Raw genomic sequence first — 25149 nt, 5'->3', positions numbered from 1 at the left:
TTAAAAAAAATTTTTTTTGTGGTAAAAAATAAACCCCAAAAAAAAAAAGGGGTAAAAACGGCGAAAAAAAAAAAAAAAAAAAAAAAAAAAAAATTAATTAAATCAAGCCACAACTGATAATATTTTTGTTATCTTCAGTATTTGTATCCTCGTCCTTTTTAAGAGTTACGCTATTAGCATTTACCAAACATCTAAATTTTTCTTAACTTCAGAAATGTTGCTTCAGAAGATTGGTATTCAGAGCTATAATCCAGGTCCAGATTTATAAGGCATAACATACATAATACACTCTCGGGCTCAGTTTTTGGAAATCTAGAGATGTCCTCACGCCAGAAGGAATATTTACTTTGATTCTGTCCAGGGAGTTGTGAGTCCCCCAGTGGGAGGTGACAGGAAACCAATGGGAGTCTCCAATATCGGATCATATGCCTGAACAACCTCGGCTGACTCATTCTGATGCAGAGGAGCACCAGCTACACTCCAGATTGCCCCCCTTGCAAGGGTCAGAGGGCAGACAAACTGCTAAAAAGAGAACGTTGTATAATGATGCAAATTAAAAAAACAAAAACATCCCAACATTTGTCATTTTCTTTAAGTAATTGTAACATTGTCAATCAGTTCAGTTTAGTTTTATTAGAATATTTCTCAAATTCATAAAATCAATGTGACAAAATTGAAGAGAAAAAGATACACCAGTAGAAAGGGAGCAAAAAGAAAATTAGAAAATAGAAATAGCATTTTTAAATGTGCCATGCTCTTAAATTTCAACATGATACTTAGTAAAACGACTGTTGGTATTTCTGTTTGCAGCTACATTGTATCAAATTCTTGTTGCTTCTTCCTATTGTCATTTTATGTTGTCGCTACCAGATTTCCAATAACTCAAGGGAAACTCCAATTCCCTTCCTAATCAAACACAGTAATCAACCAGGGTTTGTTTTGTAGTTACCAAAAATCACATATTTCTTTTATTCCAACTTACATACAACCTGATCTGCTTGTGGAGTTTCACTATTTCATCAACTGTATTATATAAAAAGGTCCCAATACTGAGCCTTGAGGGATTCCACATTTACAATCTTTAAATTTTATTATTAATCTGAAAAGCAAACCGCTTTTCCTGCTGGAGTCTAGGGAGCATGTCAGGGCGCATATGGCATGTGTACAACACTATGCCATTTGCTTAGAAGTAAAAAAAAATAAAAAATTATATATATAATGTATAAATATATATGTGTGGGCGTAATCTTAAAAATGTTTCTCTTTGCGAGCGTTTGTCTCTTTCTTCCTCCATTTTTTTTCCTGCACAGAACTGCCTGCGTAGCTGCAAACATTTTAGAGACGCACAGTGCAGAAAATTCGGTCCACTCAGACGTGTCGAGCATAAACCAGGCTTAGGAAACAACTACTGCACAGCTACGGATGTGAAAATGAGAGCTTGGAAGACGAATACAAATACAGCCTGTATAGGTTTAGCTTAAATAACAAGGCTGACTCTTAATGCAACGTCTTTAAAAAAGATTAAGTAGTAGCTCACTTCTTACTAGGCAGTAAATACTGTAGGTGGCCCCAATTGACTCTTTGACATAATTCGTTTTGTACAAGCTTTAAAAAACAAAAAAACAAAAAACAAAACCCTCCTAACCATTTTTCCATCCGATGAAGTATAATACGCACATGTGAACTGAATGAACGCTGCAACCATTTCATCAATGAGTTCATTGTAGTTCAGGTCTTTTTCCAATTTAAAAGGTTCACAGTGAGCCTTTGCTCCACTCAAGCACATCACATCATCTTTTGTACAAGAAAAACCAACAGCACATGATCTCATGGTGTTTATCTAAAGAGGCTTAGTAAAAACTGCATGCGCTTAATTGTTCGGCGTAACAGCAAACAGCCCTTGTTTATGTGAACTTGGATGTCTGTTCCCATCCGGAGAAATGCAGCCGATCTGGAAGACAGGAAAACAGAAGACGAAGAAGAAGGAAAAAAAAGAAAAAAGGCCACCCACAGGGCAAGTAGCTGTCATCACTAATTCACTAGAGGCTCAGTTCACTCAATTCTTGGGCAACCTCTCTGACAAAAAAAAAAAACACCTTCTATTGAAGATCTTTACAAAGGAGACCTCTTACATTCTCAGCCTGGGAGATTACTGGGAGGGCTGGTACAATTACACGTCCTCAGCCTGAATGGAGCGGAGCACAGAGTTGTGGCTAATCTGCAACTCAAACAAGACTAAATCTAAGCTAATCAACGGCGAATCACAATGCCAGGCACTGGCAAAAAAACATAACAACCCATCATGTGTGTGTGAGAGAGAGAGAGTGTGTTGGTGAATCACGCAATGCTTTTCAAACCGTGGTGAAACACACCCTTGGGCTTGAAAGAGCTTAGTCAAGGAGCCATTCAACACATTTGAGAGGAATACACACACGCACACACACACACACACGCACGGCAATGCAGAAACAAGTGAAAACATAAAATTACATTGTGCATGAAATATGTCAGGAACAGCCTGTCACAGCAGCAGTTAAGGAGCCAATACAGCAGAGTTTGTTTTTGATGTAGGTGCTGAATATGTAATTAAAGCACCTCATGGAAAGCAGCAACAGTGGACTCCAAGATCATTTTTATGTAAAACTGTGACTATTTTTTTTTAAATTATTTGAAGTGAATATTGCAGCTGTAGCATTTTTATTTTAGTATTTGTAGGGGAGTTACGTCAAAAGGCTGCACTCCAACTATAGACTACTTCTTTTTATGTAATAATGGATCTTTAACCAGGAGTTATTGTAGTTTCTATATTACTTGATGTTTCTACCAAGTCAGTTCAAGTGCTAATCTAGGACTGGGGCTAAGCTTGATTTTAACTGGTTCCATTTAAAACAACAACAAATAAACCAGTTAATATCGAGCCTAAAGGCCAAGTCCTCATTTGTGTTCATGAAGTGCCAATTGGTGTTGAATTTGGGGTTTCAAATCTGCGTTTATAAGCTGTAAATGTGTGTTTCACTGGAGGGTTTTAGATGTGTTTTATAAGCTAAAAACACGAGTCGCCTTTGCGTGTCAGACCAGTGTTTGTAAACTGCAAACAAGTGTTATATTTATGGTGTCAGACCTGTGTTTAAAACTGCAAAGATGATCCAGATTTGAGGTTTCATATCTGTGTTTATAAATCCTCCTGAGCGACATTTATGGTTACAAACAGGATGCGTAAACACAAACGGGAAAAATGTAAGCCCTAACCAGTATCCACTCAACTTCCTATTAATATTTTCTAGAAAAGTGTGCTTTGTCCTAAGCTAAGAAGCTAAAATTGACATTAATTTAGAAATTTAGAGTTTTAAATGCTGCTCACAGTGAGTGCCAATCAGTTTGTCCTCACCATTAATGATTTTTGGGTCGTACTTTAACCTACATATCCATTCAATAGAAGAAGAAACTCTCAGGCAGTTAACTTGATGTAATGTAAATGCCCACATTTAACAAAAAAAAAAAAAAAGAAAAAAAAAAAACTATGAAATTCCCTTTTATTGCCCCCACAATCTAAAAATGGGTTTCACTGTCAGAGGAACAGACTGACAGTGAAACCCTTTAGTCTATGCAGGTACTATGAAAGAATTTTGACTCAACCTTGTTAAGTCATGTCCACATTCCAGTCTGCATTAAAAATGAAACCAGAACACACCCCATCAACGTATGTTGTCTCCTGAGAAATCCTCTCAAGAACATATAGTTAGTAGAGCTTAAGAAAGGATTCATCTGAGGAAGATTTTTTTTTTTTCCCTCAAAAGCTGAATTATGCAGTGACATTTTTATCTTAAGTTTGCTTCAAAGAAAACAATTTGTAGGTTTGCTTCGCTTTACGGGGAACTATGTCAAGTTGAAGTCCAACCGTGACTGGTTGATTACGCTGTGTTTCCATTCAGGATGTGTCCATGTCCAATCTTTTCTCGACTTTTGCTTTATGAGAAACACACCAGGATTGCTGTCTTCTAGTCTTTTCTCCTTATAGTCTAAACTTCTTTATCATCAACCACATCTTTGTGTTTTCTGCCCTGCCTCGTTCTGAGCAGAGGTGACTCACAAACTGCATGTTTGGCAACATTTTCCAACATTCTATTACACACACTTAATAGCATGCGCTGCATAGTTTAACCTTCTCTATCACTGCTGCGATCTTGGGTCTCAGTGGGCCTTGCAGACTGAACCCACATGTGGGCTGCGTTTCATAAGACCATTTGTACTCAGTTTAACACGCTGAAGTGACAGACTGGAACTACGCAATCAGCTACAACAACAAGAGCTATGAACGCTAGGTGTTAAGAACGTTGCCGACATTTTCTGAAATGATCAGTAACGTAGATCATCAACATCCAGCACCGACTGTTTTACGGAGTTTGCTGTGGAAAACAGGTTTGAAGCTCTGTGGAGATGAGCAGGAAGGACACACCCAGGAAAGATAACGCATGTTGTTTAGGCTGAAAATACCCATGTGTCCAGGCGTTATCCTCCGCTCTGGCATGTTGCTACACGTACTCGGAAGGAGGATCGAATTCCATCGAAGGTAAATCCCAAACGGAGGGCTTATCAGAACCAGCAACTCTCAGTGGGTACTTAGTCGTCCTCCGCGCTACCATTTCGAGGTGAAAACAAAATTCAAAAAAGAAAAAATAAATAAACGAATGTTGACTGAGGATGACTGATTGCAGTGTTCAGTCAGAGTTAACCATCTTCTGCATTCCTGTTTCCCCTGTTGGTTGTTGCCTTTGGCATCGACCGCCCCCCCCCTCCCCGCCCTCGCTGCTGTAATCAAATGGTTTCATTGAAACTAATGGCATGGCTGTGCTTTTTTAACAAAGTGCTATTGTTCGTGTAAATGTGGCCCTAAGTGAAAGACGGGTAATGACAGGCCAGCCTCTAGCGAGGGAAGTCGAGCTGCATTTCTCTAGTAGCCGTTTAGGCTCTGCTTTTCTAATCTGTGTGCGACTACAAGAGCAGTTTGAATCTTTTTTAAACACAACTTCATAGGGATTTGCAAAAGAAATAGTCATTTACAATAATAATCAAACTTTTATTGGACTGCTGCAAATACAAGTCATCAGAATCAAAGATTCAAACAGCATTGGTCATAAACTCCAGTCCAGATTGAGACCAGAAAATGTGAATGTGCCATGTGAGCAAAGAGCCTTTCCTCTAGTGTCACACTGCAGCTGATGGGACCAGCCCCTTCTTGGCACCCTGGTGATAGTGGCTCTCCAGCTTCCCTGCAAGAAAGAGGGGGAGTGGAGAGGGTGGTGGAGTAGAGGAAGGGTGGGAGGAGAGAGAAGAGGAAGGGATGAATCAAAACACCATCAAAGGGACAGAATGACCTTTCTGAGAGCTCAAGGGCTGCTGATTACAGGCGGCCTCGGGTTGATGCACAGAGACATCGAGATGATGAAGGAAAAGACCAATGAGACCTTTTATTCAACAGAGGAGACGGGAAAATAGCTTTTGTTGGCAGCAAAACAAGACATGCTTTAATTCAGAGGTTTAATTACAGGAGCATTAAATGCAACAAAAACCCGAGACACAACGAAACGGCTAAATGCTACGTCTTCAAGTTAAGTTCGACAACTCGGCCAAATACACCAGGCCTGTATCACTGTAGGGAAGGTTTTTAATGCAGTTATTATTATTGTAATGTCTTAGAACAGAGGAAATAAAATGTTTTATGAAAGACAAATAGATTATTATGACAGTCTTGATGTCATCAACGTAATGTATTTGTGAAAATCTAAACATCGGATAAAAAAAATATATAGGATATATAGGAGGTGTCATCAGCATAAAAAGACGTGCAAATGTGGATTGAAAAAATAAACATAATTGTATCTATGTTCAAAGAATTTACTCAGGACCAACATAGATCCCTGTGGAACGCCAGTATTTCGAAACTACACTGTTCAAAACTCCTAGTGTCTGTTTTGGTGGGGATAATTTACAGTGATGCCACAGAAATGTTCTCCATCTTTTATTTACTCATTTATAAATGTATTAATTCATACAGAATTCAAATTAAGACATTGGATTTTGCATGCATATATTGAAGAACTTTTGTTTTCTTGCAGTGATTCCAAATGAAAGTTATACGGTTGAGTTGACATCTTTATTATACTTGGCCAAAACTGAACTAATAAAGTTGTTGTTAGTGACAAACCATAACTAGCTAACTATGTGATGTGTGATGCTAGCGACCGCAAATACTTTATATGCATTGATGTTGGGATGAAAGTCTAAGGTTTCAGAAGCTGGTGAATGCACAACTCTCATTTCTTAAACATTTTGTTAAACATTCCAAGTTTCTTGAAAGTTGCCCTCAGACGTATCATCTCCTGGCGTGCACGCTATGACAAAAATCTGATCTTGAGGAATTCATTCAGGACACACCCACAACACACGTGCAAATAGATTTACAACCACGCCACACAAATAAACTGGCCATGCCAACTGGCTTTAGGCTCGCATGTCCTTTGATATTTTTGTTGAGAAAGTGTAAAACTAATTGCTTCACAAAACATACCTACAATCTAATGAGTTATTAGATTGTAGTGATCCAATGACAGGAAGGGTTAAAGTTAAACCACTTTTATGAAGTAAAAGTCGCCAAAGAGCCGAATTGGCGAGCAGGTGAAAAGTGGGGATCGAACCCCACTTTTATATCACCCCTGTATATTATCACTTCTGTGATAATATACAGCATGTACCTGTATATTATCACAAGAAAACATAAACATGTCTTATACTAACATCTAGCAAAGAGCATCGTTATAACATGAAGAAAAGTATTTGGGAATGTTGCTCTGTAGATGCAGATAACAGGTCATTTGGATGCCAACACCAACACTAATTTCTGATTTTGACGATAAAAATACAGAAGAAAAGGAAAAACCAGAAACACCACTGGATCAAAACTATGCAACTGGTTTTGGTTCAGAGTTGAAGCTGATCAATTTAATCTATAGTTGAATAATCAGGAGAAACAGCTGAAAACTGTGAGAGAAGAACATGTTAGCTTCTATAATACCATTCATTTATCATTATTTTGTCTGACGGTCCACAGAATGTAAATATCCGAGCACGTCTGTCAAGAGTGCATCTTCAGGAAGGATTTCTGCATGTTGTTATTCATATAAACGTTGCTGGCCATGAAAGCAACAAACGCCCCTGCAAGCCACTGACCAGAGCTGACCTCCTAATCTACCGTAACTGCAACCTTTTTCTGTCAATACAGCATCCCCAGTATTGATCACATTTCTCCATTAGAGCTCATCCTCCCAAACTACGCGCCGCTGCTTTTGTCCTTTTCTGCAGAACAACCCCTGCTGGATTCCGATAACCCGTGTCGACCTTGTCCTTAACTGCAGAGCAAATAATAACCCCGTGTCTCACCGCCTCACACAAGCCTCCCGTTTGTGAAACCGCAGCATTAGCCGGCTGTTTTCTCTCCCCCCGTGTCGGAGGCAGGGATGAGAATGATACGAGTGTGACAGCCAGGAGCTGCAGTTGTCACTCGTGCTCTCTTTTTTTCATGCTGTCACTTTATGGCTGAACTCTGTGGGTAGCAGCGGCATAAACACGGTGTTTAGCACAAGCGCTGTTTGCTCACCGTTTCCAAGCCCGTCTTGAACGGCTGTCAGTGTGTCAGTGAGTGTTGCTTTGGCATGGAAACGTCTCCAGATTTTTTAAAATTTTTATTATTATTACTATTTGGTAAAGGCTGCCAAGAGCTTATCCTAGATTAGATTAAAAACAAATTCATCTTAGCAGAATTTCACGGCAAGTTTAAAATGCTTTTTGAAACATTCAGCAGACAAAGGCCAGGGAGCAGATCCACTGTAGCGTGTCTGTTAGATGGGTGTGTGTGTGTGTGTGTGGGGGGGGAAATAAATATTAGATGGTAAGAGCCCAACAACTGTATCATAAAACCCAGAGATGGCAGTTGTGCTCAGCAGAGCCCGAGTCTGAGCAGTGTTGTGCCAGCATAGGCAGGCTCTCTGTGTTCTGGGAAGCTAATCGTCGAACTCCTCCAACTGGTTCTGTCCTCTCCAGCTCTCCTTGTGGGTGTTTTGTACGGGGTGTGGAAAGCAAGAGCCAGAATCAATATTGTGGGAAATTTGCTGCGGTAATTTATTATTATTATTTTTTTTGTCTTCTTCTCATAACACGGTGACGTTTCCGTGAGACGCCGCCGTGTTATTGGCAAAAATGAAAACAAGCTGATTGTCAGAGTCAAAGCAAGCGAGGAGGGACTGAGGACTCAGTCTGTGGTTAGCTCCCTGTGCTCATGAGTGCAAAGCCAAGCGTAAAAATTCAAGAACAGCTACTGGCTCTGCAAACAAAGCGTTAATGTAGAGGTAGAGCGTTGTAAATATGTTCGCCGGTTTAAGGGACTCATGTTCTTAGAAAGAGAAAGGGCAGATTTACTTACATGAAAGCATGAATCATTTGATGACACTAGAGCCAGACAGCGAATCTTTTGTCAGCTTCCGGGGATTGCTTTGTTTTTTTTGTTTCAGCATTATGGTTATTAATAAGCTATGGTGTGGTTTTAACATAACATCAGCAAACTTCCTGTTCACCCCGTTGGAGGACACGCAATACATGATTACAGGACTTTGAAAGATTAACGAGGTCAAATGTCTGTTACTCTAAACTGCGGCCATTGTTACAAAGCAAACATCATCAACAAAGTGGTGACATTAATTATTCTGAAAAACGGCACCGGGTCATTTGGCTGCTTTGCTACTTTGCCCTCTTTTAGCTTGAATCTTTTTAAAGCAACTTTTTCTAGAATAAGAAGGATTTCATTACCTCTGGATGTTTCGCGCCAACCTCGAGTCAATTTGTACAGGATGTCTCAAACGTGCCATTATGCTAATTTATGGTCTACTTATAGTCTAAAGTTACTTCATGTGGTAATGCAACTATAATATCTACCAGCAAGTTGGTCATGTTAATTAGGTTTGATCAGGGCGTTTAATCTAACATAATTCAGATGACTGAGCAAAAGCAAACATCAGAATCACAATCTATCGAAAATAGTTGTAAGACTTCAGCAAATATAACGTTAAAGTTGCACCGCTTGATTTAGAAGGACTTTTTGGAACATGCATCTCTCTCTAATTCGCCACAATGCTTTAGTGCGAAGAGAAATGAACTGATATGCAATTGATGTGAATTGGCAAAAGCGGATGGTGAAACTTTGGTTGTTTCTGAAGAGCCAAGTGAAAATGTAATGTGGTTGCAATTTAGGCCATGGTTTACCAATAAAGCTCGACATTGTTTTAACTATTAAAACAATACGAATTTCTTTTTTATTATTATTCTAAAAGTTTTCATTTCCCTCTCTTTCGTTTTGAAAACTAAAAAAAAAAAAAAACACCCCCTTTTTTGTTTTTTTCATATTTTATTTTGAAATGGAAAAACTAAAAAACAAACCATACACAGATTTGATTTAAAGTTTTTACCCAGTCTCTTTGTATTTTAACCTGGTGGGTATTTTAGCCGGTGATGTCACTGACAAGCCCCTTTGTTCATCTGGTAATTAAAAGTGACTAATTGCTTTAGTCTTCAACAAGTTCCTTAATTGTTTAGCAGCTTCTGACAATCGGCACTTTTCCCCCCGCCCTCCCTCCTTCATTTTCCTTTTTACACACAAACTAACATTTGAACACCATTTATATATCAAAAGAAAGAGAAAGCGAAAGATGCAGTGTGCTCTTTGACCTGCTCAGGAAACAAAGGTGTTAGAAAGGTGACTGCTGCTCGCCGATGAGAGAAGTTGCTGCGTGTTGCATCTCTGCAACACGCAGGGACACGTGTGACAATACAGCTGTTGTTTCACATCCCTTTCAAGTGCTGCCTCAGCTTTGAGAGGTGATGCCAAAAATAAAAGCACCAGGTGCCGGACGCGGCGAAAAACCAGAAGTCTTGTTGGCTGAGCTCGACCACGTTTTAGAAATGTGGCCTAACCGTCTGCTGCAGATTAGCCGCATAAAGCCGTCTATAGCTACAGCTGAGAAACTGAACCGTGTGAAAAGTGAGAGATGGTTGAAGTGGTTTAAGCTTCTAGATAAAAAAAACAAAACAACAAAAGATAAAAAATGTCTTTCCAGATTTCCAAAGAGTTGAATGTTGCTGACATCTTTCCCTGACGAATCGTAACTTTGAATGACCTCTTTAGCATACTAAGGGTTGTGGGATCTATGGCTACAATAAAACAGCTTAAACTCCGCCTGTGGAGGACAGGGTTCAGATCTGAAGAAGAAAAGCTGGAACCGCGACACGTCTGATCCCACGACTGATTAACTGGTACCAGTATTACTAAAGAGAGAAGCTCAACACCGGCTCTGCTGATAAATGAAAGGCAACCGCTTAGGAAGCGTCTTTCAGACAGTTATCTCCCCTCATTAAATCGTATCTCTCAGCAAACAGGAGAACAATAACAAGGTTTTGAGCAACTATTTGCTGTCAACCGGAGGACAACGAGTGGGAGGACAGAAACCCTGGGTCTTACAAGCAGACAGCTGCCAGGAGACTCCGACCAGAAACGTTAAATATTCCCTGTGGAAAAAAAAAAAAAAGCGACTTTGGCTAATGGCTCCGGAGCTGCTGAGCTGTCGCATTTCAAAAATAGGTGCTGCGGAGTCAAGAAGAGCTTCAGGGAAATGCAAGTTAAAGAAGAAGAAGAAGAAGGCGAGGCGTGAAGGAGTGGGCGGGAAAAAAACAGAGAGATGGCAAAAAAAAAAAGAGGAGACAAGAGGGATGGGGATGAGAGCGGGGGAGCGACGGAGGACACGGCTGGTGGAGGCAAAAAAGAGAGAGAAACAGAAAGGCAGGACCATCGATTGGCTGAGATAATTTCCCATTGATTGCTGCACTGTTTGGAGATTGCTAGAGAGAAGGTTTATTGCCCGCGCGCTGCAGCTGGGGATGGAAGGCCATAAAATAAGCACAGGTTGTCTGCAGAGGGCCAGCTCCATCATCAAGACCATAAAAACACACGCCGAGCCACACAGACACACTTAGACGTCCACTAAACTTAAATAGTCTTTTCCCATAATAACAAATATAACTACCCGCATACTATTACTGTAACAGATAATGGGAAAGCACAGCTCGCTGCAGATGGAAAGCGGCTGCGTGTAATCCCTTGAAAATCCAGGGGCAGGAGTGCAAAGAGTATTTATTAGAACGAAATAGAGGTCTGCTGACATCCTCCCCAACATCAATAACATGCAGTCCATCAGCCTCCTTGCAATAATAATCATAGGAATAATTGGCTGGTTGCTGTTTCTCTCTAAGAGTGACTGCCCACGCACTGAGAAATGGGAAAAAAAAAGGATGAATCCTATTTTCCCTTTGTATCTTTTTTTATTTTAATCACACATCAATCCCAACGCACCTGAATAATAAACCCGGAACAGCTATGCATACGGCACGCACTTTAAACCGCACGTTAACACACCTTGTGAAGGCACACTCTGGCATGAGGAAATTGCTTCGTGCCTACAAATGGTGACACAGAAAAGGGAGATAAAATGGAGCACCCGGCAGCTCTCTGATTGAATGTAACACCTTGAAAACTATCTGTTTCAGTGATTCCCAATGGGTTCCCACAAAAAAAAAAAAAAAAAAAAAAAAAAAAAAAAAAACCCAGCTCAGAGTCTGTCACAAAGAAACCGAGGCGAGAGTAAGAAGTTAAGAAGTAGCTCAAAGTGAAAAGGGCTCTTTCAAACCTTAACTTAATGGCAGGATTCAGTGGCTTGAACTGGGAGCCAGAGTCGAGGAATATTCCAAAAAAAAGAAGCTCAAATCAAATATGTGCTTTATAAGAAAGTACATGACAGGCAAAGAACCTTCAGTTCAGAATCTTAGAAGATGATGTTTGGCATTTTGGTTGTATAACCTAAACCTCTTCTATAAGATATTGACTTTTAATTTGGAATATGTCAGAGATGAAAAGTGGAGTCAGAAAAAAAAATGACTTGGATGGTTTATGTTCGGCTGATCAACAGTTATCTCTTAACCTACTATTAGTGACATCTCGTAGTTCTGTAGGTTTTGCAAAAGTTTTCAAAGCAGATCTTTATTTAAAAACGAGTCTAACGAAACACGGCTTGCTTATAATAAGTGCTGCAAAACACTCTGGGATTCCTCAGGGAACCGTTAATGGACCACTGCTATTCTTTACAAATATGTTGAGTATTGGTTAACTGAAATCTTTGAACTTTTCAGCATTTATCAACTTTGTCTGCATCTTTTATGTGGTAATATAGCCAAGCAATCTTTTTGACAGCTCTCTACGAAATATTCCAATATGATATATGGTTTGTTGATTTAAACTACCAACTCCAGATTCGTATTAGAATTTATGGTACTTTTTAAAAAAAAAAATTTCAGATGAGCATTTAGATTGATTCAAATAAATATAAAATTGACTAACATTTCTAAAGACATGAGCAAAAACACCTAAAGTTGAATATTTTTTAAAGTGTAGCTCTGATTCTGCTGTGACCGTTCAAAACCCAGCAGTGAGGCTAAGCGGTGGATCGTTGAATTGAAATTCAGACTTAAAGAGAATAAAAGCTCAGTCTGAATGTGTCCAGAGCTAAATTGAAAGACAGACTGCCCAATTGACTCGCCTCTTGTGAGGTGGGAGACTAATGGGTCGTTTCCTGGAGCAAAGTGATCAATTTAATGCCTGGAGATTTTCACGTTTCTACAGCTGGACATGCGCAGCGCTGGTCCTTAAGACAGAAGAACTGGAGTAGTTTTGTGTTTAGATGAGTACAGGTTGAATCCGATATTCCAAAGCTTGTGTAGTGTTGAGAGCGTTGCAGACCGCATGAGAAATCTTAAAAAAAAGAGCTCATATCTGGCTTTAGCTATGCATTCAGTTCTAATTGGTAGATCAAAGCAGCACCACAAAAACATTTTTTCTTGATTTCTGCAGATATGGTAAAAGTGCAAATCTGATGGCTTCATTTCTTTCCTCCCCTTTTCTTATTGACACTTCACCCCAGCGATGCTGCCTTTTTATCTTCTCCTCTCCGTCTGGTCGAGCTTGTGCACCTCCAGCTGAAGTCATTTTGAATGTGAAACCAAGCTGACAGCCTCAAGCACTGCAGGAAAGTGGATGTGTACAAAACCCCAGTAGCCAGGGGAGCACAGCGAGAGGGGAGGGAAACTGCCTGGATTCCCATCTCGCCGTTAGTCACACCTAATTTAAATTCCCTTCCTGTGCTGCCGAGCCAGTGAATTTACAAGTGGATAGAGGAGGTGCTGTTTGAGACTTGTGCTGGCATGCTGTTTGCAAGAGGTTAGGAAGACACATCAGCCGTGCTTCCCGCTGCAGAGAACACAGTCTCTTCCCATCTCTGGGTCTGTCCAAACCTCCCTGCCTGAAGCTGTTTCCACAGACGCTCAGGGGCTGCAACGGCTGAGTGATTCCTCCAACCAACACTGCACCGTTGAGCCGATTTAGTCACGCACATGACAGTTTGTCACAACTCTCCAGAAATCCAGAGTCTGACAAGTCGGGGACAGCAAACGCGGTGCTGGGAAGTAGAGCAAGTTTTGTATTTAGCAGCTCGTTAATATTGTCGTTTTTTAAAATTGTTGCTGGTATTAGTTGATGCAGTAAGTTCTTTAGAGCTTAGGATGTTCTTCTAAATTGCATCAAAAGCTCGCGCGCCGTGGCTGACCTAAAGGTCCGGCCTTTTAACACCTCATGTTTAATTCATTAAAATGTGCTGTAAACACTTGCAGGCTTAATCAGGGGTGGCAATAAAGATAGTTTTCTTCTTTTCACAGTAGAGTAATTTGCGCCTTTATTCATAATAACCCAAATACAAATGATGTGAGTCCAGATTTTCAGGACACTACAAACACCTCTACGCTATATTTGCGTCATGCGTTCATGCTTTGCAAGTTCATGATACGTTAGGAGAGTTGGATATACCCCCAGTGCTGTTTACGGCCACAGCTGACGTAAATCTTCAAGGCTGAGACGCTAAATTCATCTAGTGGCTAAGACGTTGTGTAACGGTCAAGAAAGGAAGGCACGAGTATCACAATTACATGTTTTCAATATGTATTCATACAGTGGTTACACATGTGAGTGTGTGATTATTACACGCTATCCCCAGAAGGTGCTGGTTCGGATTTGACCACTATAAATAATGGACCTGTGTGTATAACAGCTTTGAACGACAGCCCTGTATTAACTTTCTCCATACATGTGCTAACATAATTAGAGTTGGTCTAGTTCTGTTTGAGACAAACCAACGAGGGACTGATCTGCAACCGCGGTGAGATTTTACAGCGTTATTTGAAGGGTGAGATCTACGCCGGTTGTTCAAACATTATGCATTACATTTGCTAGCTTCTACTGACTTTTTATGGCAAAGCAACAAGCAAAGAGAAAACTGCGTGAGAGTGTAACATTCTCTTGAGCTAACAATTATACTGCGGCTAAATAAAAAGCGAAATATGTAAGCACGCAGTTAAAAAAACCAGTAATCAACGCTGCAACTTTAGCGTGTTTTAGTTAGCCACAACACGCTAGGCTAACTAATAGGAACATAGAATAGTTGCAGAAAGAATGGCTGTTCTTCTGTCTTCAATGAAGTAAGACATGATTAGATCGAACATGACTTCCTTCGTGGGAGAAGCAGTGGAGTTGGTGGAGGAGTTCAAATACTTCAGAGTTCACCTGGAGAGCAGACTGGACAGGAGTTGCAACGGTAAAGTCATCTATAAGAGGAGACAGGGCAGACTGTATTTCTAGAGGAAGCTTAGGTTCTTAAAGGTTTGCAACAAGATCCTGCAGATCTTCTATCAGTCTGTGGTGAATGTGTAATCTCTTCTGCCATCATTAGATCCAGGGACTTAAATCGGCTAAACAAGCTGATTAAGAAGGGTGGTTTTGTTCTGTGGACCGTGGAAAATCTGGAGACGACGGCGCAAAGAAGGATTCTTTGTACAATTACGGAAAACGCTGAATGTCCTCTTCATTAGACTCCTTTAAATTAAAGTTTCCCTCAGTCAGAGGCTTCTTCAGAACCACTGTGATACAGATTGCTACAGGCCACTCTTTCTGCCTGCAATATCTACAACTCTTTGAAGAAAATTGTACAGTTTGAGTGACAACTTTTAAGTTCCCTTTGGGTTTAATAAAGTATTTATTTTTTTTACATTTTCATACACACATGGACACATGTTGGACACGACGCCCGTTATACCTGCCTACAGCTAAAACATATAATGTAGGGTCAATTAGTAATGTCTAAAGGGATAGTCCACATTCCTTTTGTTGCTTGTAAAACGTATCTTAGAAAATCATCATCTTATCGTAGAATGTGTCCTTGATAAATTAAATTACACAGTTATTGCCTGAAAGCAGTAGGAGACTTACCATTACAAAAGCAAAAGTTTACTTTTAAGGATTTAGATTTAAATGTTGTGTGAGGAAAGTTGAAAATGACAGCTTTTTACATTAACATGGAGCACAAAGGTTTCTGTATTCCCCAAAGTGCTTTTGCCTCCAGCTGTTTCGCTCTGATTTAAAATCTGGAGTGGAGGTGAAGGGAGAGTCTGGACCATCTGTCTGGGCTCTGGTCGAAAATATGATTCCAATTCAAGCCTCACTTAAAACGTTTCCTTTTCACAAAAAACTGGAAATGTTGCACTTACACACTTAATCCGTCCATAACTTTAAGACACAAGGAAGGCAGGTTGAAGAAATGAATTTGGATAAACTGGATGAGTTAGTCCATAACATCCAAATGTTGGAAGGATTCTGATCTTTTCATGCTGATTTATCCTCTTCCTATTTAATGATTTGGTCTCACATGAATCAATCAAATAACATTCCTCGGTTGGAGTAGTTTCATTGTCAAGCTAGGTTTTTTTTTTTTTTAGCAAGCTCTTTTTTCTTGTCCTAAAAAGACTCTTTCATCATTCCGACTCCAACTGTCTCCTGTGTTGAACATCTGGTCATTCCTCCACAGCTGCACTGTAACAAGACAATTAATCTACACAAATCCCATTATGTGTCACATCATCCCCGCAAACTCATGTCTTCGTATCACCAGAATATGTCCCATTGTTCGTAAAGAAATCTTGTCTAAACTAAAAAATGAACTCAGAACTTTTGAAGAGATGGACCTGAAAATCTTTTATTTTTTTGGGGTGACCCTGGACGAAGGTTCTCAACAAACACTTGTTGCTGAGACAGCACTGGTTTTACGGCGTTGATCCGCTACGTCTAGGGGGTGGAAATGGAAAGAACAGATGGCGGGGAAGCAAGGAGTCCAGTTAAGCACTGCGAAAAGCGTGGTGGGAAAAGCTTGCAGTGATTTAAAGAACGGTGTCACACACTGTATTAACCGGATAATGATGGCCATTTGTTGCACAACTGTAAATAAATCTAAACAACAAATGTCTTTTGTAATTATATCAGTAGATGCAAATAATACATTCACAGGCCTAGTTGCATCACTATAAGGCCAATGGTGAGTAGAACAGGCTTAAAAAACGACTCTCCTCTCTAGGGATCACATTGCTCTTGTAATAATCTCTGCTTTTCCTCCTGGCCCACATTCCCACTACAAACGTACATAATGAGGAACTTGCCAACAGCAGATTAACTTCCTGTGGAAGTGGACGACCAGCAGAGCAGAGCTCAGCTTGTGTTTGAACAGTTTAACGTCCGTCAGCCAAACAACGTTGGACATAAATAGGCTGTCAGAAGAAGTCGTGCACACTGAAAGCTCATTGCGTCTGTTTAGTCCGCTGGAAATTAGTGATGAATGTTTCAAAAACTGCTCGGAGCTTCGTTCTGTCAGCTTAAGAAAGTCCAATACGTTCAGTTTTTTCGGGGGGTTTGAGGAATTTGCACATATTTCACTGGAGCTTCTGCCTTCGAAGTTACCCGAGGCGAAACTCATGCAATAATAAATGCATTATTTAATGTTTGAAGAGTTACTTAGAGCTACAATTTGGGTTGCAGATAGGATACCTTTTAAAGGAGGAATTGCCAGGGTTTTTCTTTTTCAAGCAAGCAAAACCTTCACTTCATCTTGCTCAGAATCGCATGCACAGATGGATATTTCAAATATAACCAGCTGATAGTGAGATAGAAAAATTGCATGTTCTGAATTTAATTAACTTTGCTGAACTTGTCACAAAGATTTGAAATGAACCAAGGTTTTTATGGCAGCTCATAAGGGTTTTTCTGACGCACAATTATCACCAATTATTTCTTTGTATTCAAAGACGTATGACAACCTTAAACACATGGGTATCAAATGCAATACATTAGTGACGAAACAGAAACAACATAGGTGTGCCAAAGTGCTGCTCACCACATACAGCTCATCTTTTGTTGTTTTACACAGAAACCAACCATCTACAACTGGACATACGTATCAGTCCTGGAGACTTTTCATACATACTTTGACGACTGACCATATAGACATTTTCTATAGTCTATTAAAAAGCCTATGCAGGTAGATGAGATTATATGACTCCAATTTAAAAATCAGCCGCAGGCTGTCATAGTTACACTGGATGGGTCAGGAAGTCAAGATTTAAGCGGTTAATTTTCTCAACAATTCATCAAAATACTTGACAGAAGTAAATGCACTGGCTAAGCACATACTGTTTTGGTTGTAACTGGTAGGAAACGGAGTCGGCTGGGCCAAAATGGAAATGAATGGATATAACAAATGATTCAGAGCCGTAGAAGAGCAGAACAAATGATATGTTGCAGTTTTGTTCTATACACAAGTTAAGATATAAATATGTGCTATTTTAGCTAACGGTGAAGAATGGACATTAGAAAGAATTGTAAGGAAACAAACAAAAAAAAGCCTTCACAAATATTTTATGGGTATTTCTTGGAGTCTCCTATGATGGTTGAAGATAAGTTGAGAAATCCCAAACACTGGAAACCTTTCTTCTGCCATGAAAGCTACATTAATTTAACCTAGCTATTTTACTCCGTATTCTTGTCTTTCCCTTCACTTTTGCGTTTTCGTCGTACTGACTACCATTTTATTTAGTGGTTCTGCGTTGTACGACAGACGCAGCGCTGAGAATTTCCACTCCATCCACAGTTTAGGTTGAAATTTGCTAACCTACCCACACGTCAAAGAAACAAAGAGGAAGACGGATCTCTTCTCTGGCAGCCGTGTGTTACGATGTCCTACTTTGTCACAGCATCGCTCATACCAGTCTGTTGCTGTTGCAGACTGCTCCGAGTTAAACAGAAACAGTTTCAAAGAAACCCAAGCACTGGCTGTTCAGACACAGCAACTGGAAAACCTACAATGACTAAACAAGAAGGTTTTATCAGTTACCGCCTTTGTTAATGTGCCACAACAAGACAGAGAGCAGGTTTGCCCCGCAGCCACAAGTGATTCATTAAAACACGATTAGGCATCCCAGATTATCAAACATCTTATAAAGACTTCCAACACCACGGCAGCTGCTCAGGATTCGTCGCAGAGAGGAATGGAGATTAACGGTCCCGACGACACGCCAAACGCACCACTTTCTCTTAATCATCCGCACATATCTCGCAAATAGTTTTAAATTTCACAACAAAAGCTTTGGGAAAATTCTCAAAGCAAACACATTGGGTCTTGTCATCACTTCGCGCAGCCCTTTGAGACGAATCCTGCAGAGGTTTTATGTGGTGAGAAAAGAAACAGATGGTTTTATTATTTGTCCTTTCAAGTGGATTGTAACATCTGGGCCATAGGGTTCTTATTGTAATTCAGCTGGAAATCAGCTGAAAACAAGACACGCATAAGAAAGAATCTACATTTTTATGAACTGTCGCATCTTGCCGGAACCATAAACATAGGAAGAGATGCTGAGGCTGCACAAGATGTAAATGCAGAGTGGGCGTCCAATATATGGAGGATGTTATTTGTTAAGGCAGCTGCCCAGGGTTTGATTCCTTTGCAAAGTGTCTTCCTCCCCACTCTCTCTGCCCACTTCCTGTCTGATTACTGTGAATAAATGCTGCTAGTGGCACAAAACCCCCCAACAAAAAACAGTTTTATAAACTTCCAGCACAGGAAATTTACACAAGCTCTTAAGTGTTCACCTTAACCTTTGGTTCTCTACCAGGATTTCAGCAAAGAAGCAATCAAAATCCGCTTGGAGGGACTCGGGGTAAACAGCCTCGACTGACTGGCCTTTTTATGGAATCATTAGAAATGAAAAACTAAAAATTAATGTGCCTGAGTAACTTTGTACAAACAGTAGACAGATGTGTTTTAAATCTACATTCCTTCAAACATAATCACTCGCTAGCGTGTGACAGATGCAGGGTGTTGCATCAAACATGATGTGCAAATTAGAGAGAGCTACAACACTCTCCACAGCAGATAGAACAGATTAGCATTACCAGGCGCACACTTCATGCACAGATGTGCAGCATCTTTCTGCGAGACAACAAATACATGTGACTTACAGATGCTGGTGAGCATTTATCAAAGGAAAAAACTACTAGCCCACTCCTACATTTCAAGAGGACTGACAATCCTTCAGATGTTGTTAAGGATGATTTCTAATTTCTAAGGCTTCCCCCCCAAGCCCTTTTCTGATTGGGCCTTAATTTGAAATCAGAACAGGTTCTGTTTAAAATTCTGCACTGTACGATAACCCGCCCCTTTACAAAACCAATAATTCATCAATTTTACTTATTTCTTTTATGTAAAAAAACAACAACTGTGAAACGTGTTTTATTTTTCCACTACATGCTACAACAGAGAAAACTGAGAAAACTGAAAATAACAAATAATCTAAAGTGCATCTATGAACACCATATGGATGTGACAGTTTAATACTTTTTATATATAAAAAAAACAAAGTCTGTGTCTTTTCATTTCTTATCTAGGTATGTATGTTGGCATATGAAAATATGAGACTGAAGACAAAGAAGATGAAGTACCATTTGGAAATTTCTAGAGTCCCTGAATGATCAACGAACATATTAGCTGAATTAATTATAAAGTAGATAAAAGGAGATCTTTCTGTGTTGCCCTACAATTTTCTATGAACCGTCACATCGCAACAGCTTCTTCATTAGTGTGGACAGAAACTCTGCGTAACGCAGCATGGTGTTACCAATGTTACTGCTTCAACATTTCAAAAGCACTGTTGTCACTTCTGTAGTAGTATGTGGAGTATCTGTGGTGGCTCAGAGTTGTGATGCTCATGCTGGGACGTTTTCCAACACGTGTCAAAAACAACAACAACAACAAATCTGTGGCTTAGCTGGAAATCAAACTGCATGTGACACGGAGTCGAATGATAGGAAATGACTCATTGAGGCAATATTTACCAAAGCCAATGTTTCTTCCTACAACGCAGAGAAGCAAGGCAGATATTTAATGGTGTGATAAGGGTGTTGCATTGGAGTTTGCACTCCAGAGCAGCCTGAAAGGTTTTTACTGCAAGGTTTAGATAAGCCTAACACTTCCCCCATTCGCTTACTGTTGACTAATCCTGCTTTTTCTAGAGTTGTGTCGTTTGTAGTGGAAGCCTGTTGGAGTAGTTCATTATAGTCATAATTTGTTCTTTCTGTAGACTTTTGTTGATTTATTTATTTATTTTTTGTTGTTGAGGCATTGCATATTTGGAGAAATACTCCCTCTGGTTTTGGATGCTGTGGAGCTGGAAGGATTTTTGATCTTACTTTTTAAAAGTTTTCGGATAGTTATTGCAATATATAACTGTGGCATCAGGATGATTAGCATCCCAAAAGCGAAAATAAGGCCTGAACTATGACTATGAAGGAGGTACTGAGATATGGCACGGCTTGAGATAGTGTCCGTGCTGGTCCCTGGATCCTGAGCTATTAGCATGTCGTCACAGTCATGAGACTGTCCTACAGCAACAGTCTTCAGTCAGAGGCCTTTTCAGATTTCCCAGTTTGAATTGAAAAACATACAGAATTCATAATTTTTCCAAAATAGCCATTTTTATGTGAGTATTCTCATTTTCAATTCAGTTGATTTCACTGGCACGGAGGAATTGAAACGAGTCCAATTTGAATCCAACCATCATACAGTAGTCAAATTTACTTGATCATAAAATGCTGGAAACAAGCAGATTGAGTCAAGCCTTTGTGAAAATTCAATCCATGTTTAATTGGGCTGGCGATATAACCAAACCTAAATTAACTGAAATAAGTGCGAGAGGAATGGACAAAGACTACACCACTGGCTACAGGAGGCAATTTCTGAGACTGGCCATGCGTAATAATGAACTTAGGGATGGACACTATACAGATAACAGCCATGTGTTTTGCATTTTCATTCTCCACTGTCCTTATATCACTACTCTCTATCATCTTTTACTCAGAACTCACAGAGGAAATCCAGAAGACCTAGTGAACCACTAGGTTTGGTTAAAACATTAACAGAGAGCTGCAAAAATAATAATAATATATATATAAAAAACTTAAATATTAAGCTTATTCCTTCAGTGAAACATCATACAGTATATCCTATTTAGCTGTGATGTAGGATGTACTTATAAGACACTAAGCCATGTAGCACCTGAGGGAATTAGACTCGTGTCCATTAGGAGCAGGGAAAGAACTGTTAAGTCATGCCACTTACAATCAATAGGAAAAATAAATCAGATTTGTGTGCTTTGCTCTGTAAAGGGGGAGACCCGACGCTGATGCACAGTTACACGATCATGTCTCAACTGCTACGAACCACCCATCACCCGTTTGAAATGGAAACGCTGGTAATGAGAAAATCAAGTACCCCGATTAGACTTCTCTGCACTCCGGAAGAGATATTTGAACGGAGCATACGTGAGAGCGAAAATCGAGAGCAGACATTTAGGAGATGTTTTATTCGTTTCACGATAGCTTCTCATCACCTCTTCTTGTTACAGCGATTACACTGTCACCAACAAAAACCTGAAAAAAAAATAAAAATAGCAGCTTCTCCAAACAATCTAAAATGTCATTAGTGCACAATGCCTCAACATGTCATTAGAAAGGTAGGTTATCATGTTAAACACAAACTGCTAATCACACCTGCATGATCATTTGAACCTACCACAATGAGAACAAGGCTGTCTGCAGCAGAAGTAGGACAATCATTGACTTCCCTCTTAAGAACTTGGAGATTAGAGGTATTACTGTTGCAGCTGAATAATGCATTTAAATAAGGGGATTGACAGCAGTTTGACACCAATTAGTTAAAACCCCAGCATTCAGGTCGGAGTGTTGAGTCATTTTCAAGGAATAAAGTAGCATAAGCAGGACAGATAGACTATGCAACAGTACAACCACTTGAAAATGCTCAGTGTTGATGTTTGGACATTTTAAGAAATGACTGAGAAAATAACATGCTTAAATAATTTTGGAGAGTTTTAGTATCTCAACAACCTAGAGTCCCAGCTGTACCTGAATGCAGCATGAATAGCTGGAAAACTCTGGTCATCACAGTAGATTCTCTCCCATGACTTGCATCTCATGAGATTTAAGGAATTTGGGCATCAATCGATTATTCTGTAGTTTCAGAGATGTTTACATTCAGCTTGACGTTTCAATTGATTCATTTATTTATGCGCAGAGTGAGCTACATATCTTATTGGCATTGAAACATTTGTACACTGATTAAAAGCTTTGGTTTGGTCCATCTTTTCTTTACTGTGGCAGCATGAAAAAACATAATGTTCAGAAATTGCAAAGTTTAGTGACAGCTGGAAGTCCTCTGTTTGATTTTGGTGTCACTTTGCAAATGATTATAGCAAATCGATTTTTGAGACACAATAGGTGTTTTTTTTTCTTTTTTTGACAAATCCTTGACGTTGTGATTAGATTTTTTTTTTTAGCTTATAAATGCATTGTTTAAACAACCATTTATCTAATGTCTCATCCACTCATAGCTGGAAATCTGGAAAAAATTTTTTTTGAATTTTGACTTTTCAAAACTCAGTATAATAATACCAAAAACGATTTTTAAAGACTGTGAGTGATTTGAGAAAACTGTATTTGTGTTTGCGTGTGTTCATGGAAAAACAGAAATTTAGGGTCAAAAGTAGTTCAACTTATATGTCCACACAAGTGCACATCAAAGCGCCATATCTGATTCATAACAGGAAGTTGTGGTTGTTTTGAAGCCTTCTGATTGGCTAACATAGGTTTTAGTTTTAGTGCTTCACTACCCTATGTGTTTGGCATGATTAAAATAACCCTCAGGGGCATAACTGTGCAGGTTCATATGGATGAAAACCTCTCTCAAACCAATCCCGTGTGTACGATATTTTTTTGGAAACAATGTGGCGGAGAAATTTGTTTTTATAAACACACTGCCAAGTGTGTACAAGGCCTGAATCCGCAATTAAAACCAGAAAAAGAAAACACTGGAAGACGCTTCAGATAAATAAAATGTGGCTCCCTCCTCAACATGTCCTCTATGCCCCATTATAGCCAAATTGTGTGTGAAGTGTACACTCTTAGCATTTTATTCCTGCTCTGACACCGCTTCTCCATTTCTTCATTTATAATTCAGGCTCTAGAGACATGAAAACCTCTTGTCAGGCTTCACACACTCGGACGCTGAGGGCTTTAAAAGAGCTACTCAAAACCTCAGTGGCCACAATGTCAAAGGGACAAAACAGAAAGTGTAGCCTACTTTTCTGCAGCCGCAGTGGGACTCTGCAAAGGTGAATACAGCCATGTTATTAAAGAGGGTCCTTATAGCCTAAAGCGGCCTTGGCCACATCTAATTAGAATGTAAATGTAGTGTGGGCCGAGGATGGATCACAGAGGATAGACATTGGCATTTAGATTATGCTGAGACTAGATTACTGATGACACTGTGTGTTGGTGAGATAGCCTTTTAGAGAGAGCAGCTTGGCAACTGACTAATTGTGTTTCTCTATTGCAATGTAAGCCGCTGCTGTTCCATTGCTGGTAATTAACTGAAGGAAGAGAAGTAGACTGCTGCACTCACGCCACGCAGACAATCTGCGACTATACGCCAGGACTGAAACGAACATGGGCAAAAGCAGGAACGAGCAAATGTACACACTCAGGCAATCTTTCACCTTTTCCACAAGATTGAAAAGGAGGATACATTTCTATGGAGTGAGTTTAGGCTTGAAGGGGCTCAGAAGAAAATCCTTTCACCTCTCAATGATTCCCCATTGAGGGCATATGCCATGAACAGAGCAGCTAAGACCAAACAGAAAAACCAAAGACAGCAGAAAGAGAAGGGAGAGGCGGGGAGGGAGGGAGGGAGGGCGAGTACATCGAGAGGGAGAGAGCAGAATGGAATAAATTGAAGCTGATCTGGTGCTCTGCATTCTGAGGAGGCTGGATTTGCATATCTGTGCAGCGGTGCAGAGGGAGAAATGTGTCGGTGCTGACAGCAAGCTGAATATCTTAAACCTCCGCTGACACCCCTGCAAGCACTCTCTACTCACACACTCTGATACACGATGGAAGGAGCTCTCTCTCACGGAAAAAAATAAATAAATAAATAAATAAAAAATACCCACAGACACACACGAACACACACAAACACAAGCGGACGCACGCATGGATGTGCACAATCACACAAAGAGGGACTCACACTAGATTTAAGGTCAGGAGATGGGAAGCTTTGTGCATTGCTTTGTTCCTCTGCAGTGATGTATAGTAGTGCTTGTTGTTCAACAGTCAGCTCCAGCACAAGACTCATCTCTGGGGAAACGATCCAGTGAGGCAGGCCATTCTCTGCTGCCACTCAGACACAAAACTATTTATACTGCCTTAAATGTATTCACTCCATATACACAAATGTTTTTTCTTGTCTTTTTTAAAAAAAAAATCCAAACAGTAAAGAAGTGCCCACATGCGCAAAATGAGATTCTCAAAGTATAATCCTCCTCATAAAAAATGCCACAAATCTGCGCTATGGTACTTCCACAAAAATTTTTTATACATGGTTTATTTTTTTAACTGAAACAATTGTTGCTGTAGCAACACATAATATGTATTCTTTACTAATTGGTGTGATACATACAGTACAGCTAAAACTTAGAATAATGTACCAACTGAGTTTTTGGCAA

At 39.8% G+C, this 25149-nt stretch overlaps 1 protein-coding gene across 1 annotated transcript in view; it reads right to left on the bottom strand.

Moving 5' to 3' along the window:
- Positions 1 to 5056: 5056 nt before the first annotated feature.
- trip4 (thyroid hormone receptor interactor 4) overlaps positions 5057 to 25149 on the bottom strand; it is an 83284-nt gene continuing 63191 nt past the window's right edge. The window contains exon 13 of the mRNA XM_015040172.1: positions 5057 to 5270. Coding sequence (XP_014895658.1) covers positions 5206 to 5270 — 65 coding nt within the window. The 3' untranslated portion in view covers positions 5057 to 5205. The remainder of the gene's footprint in view (positions 5271 to 25149) is intronic.

This window comes from Poecilia latipinna, unplaced genomic scaffold (assembly GCF_001443285.1).
Source record: "Poecilia latipinna isolate Pla-1442-1.1 unplaced genomic scaffold, P_latipinna-1.0 Scaffold498, whole genome shotgun sequence".
Classification (NCBI taxonomy): Eukaryota; Metazoa; Chordata; class Actinopteri; order Cyprinodontiformes; family Poeciliidae; genus Poecilia; species Poecilia latipinna.
The sequence above is the reverse complement of the archived record's forward strand: the minus strand, read 5'-3'. Positions and strand labels throughout refer to the sequence as shown.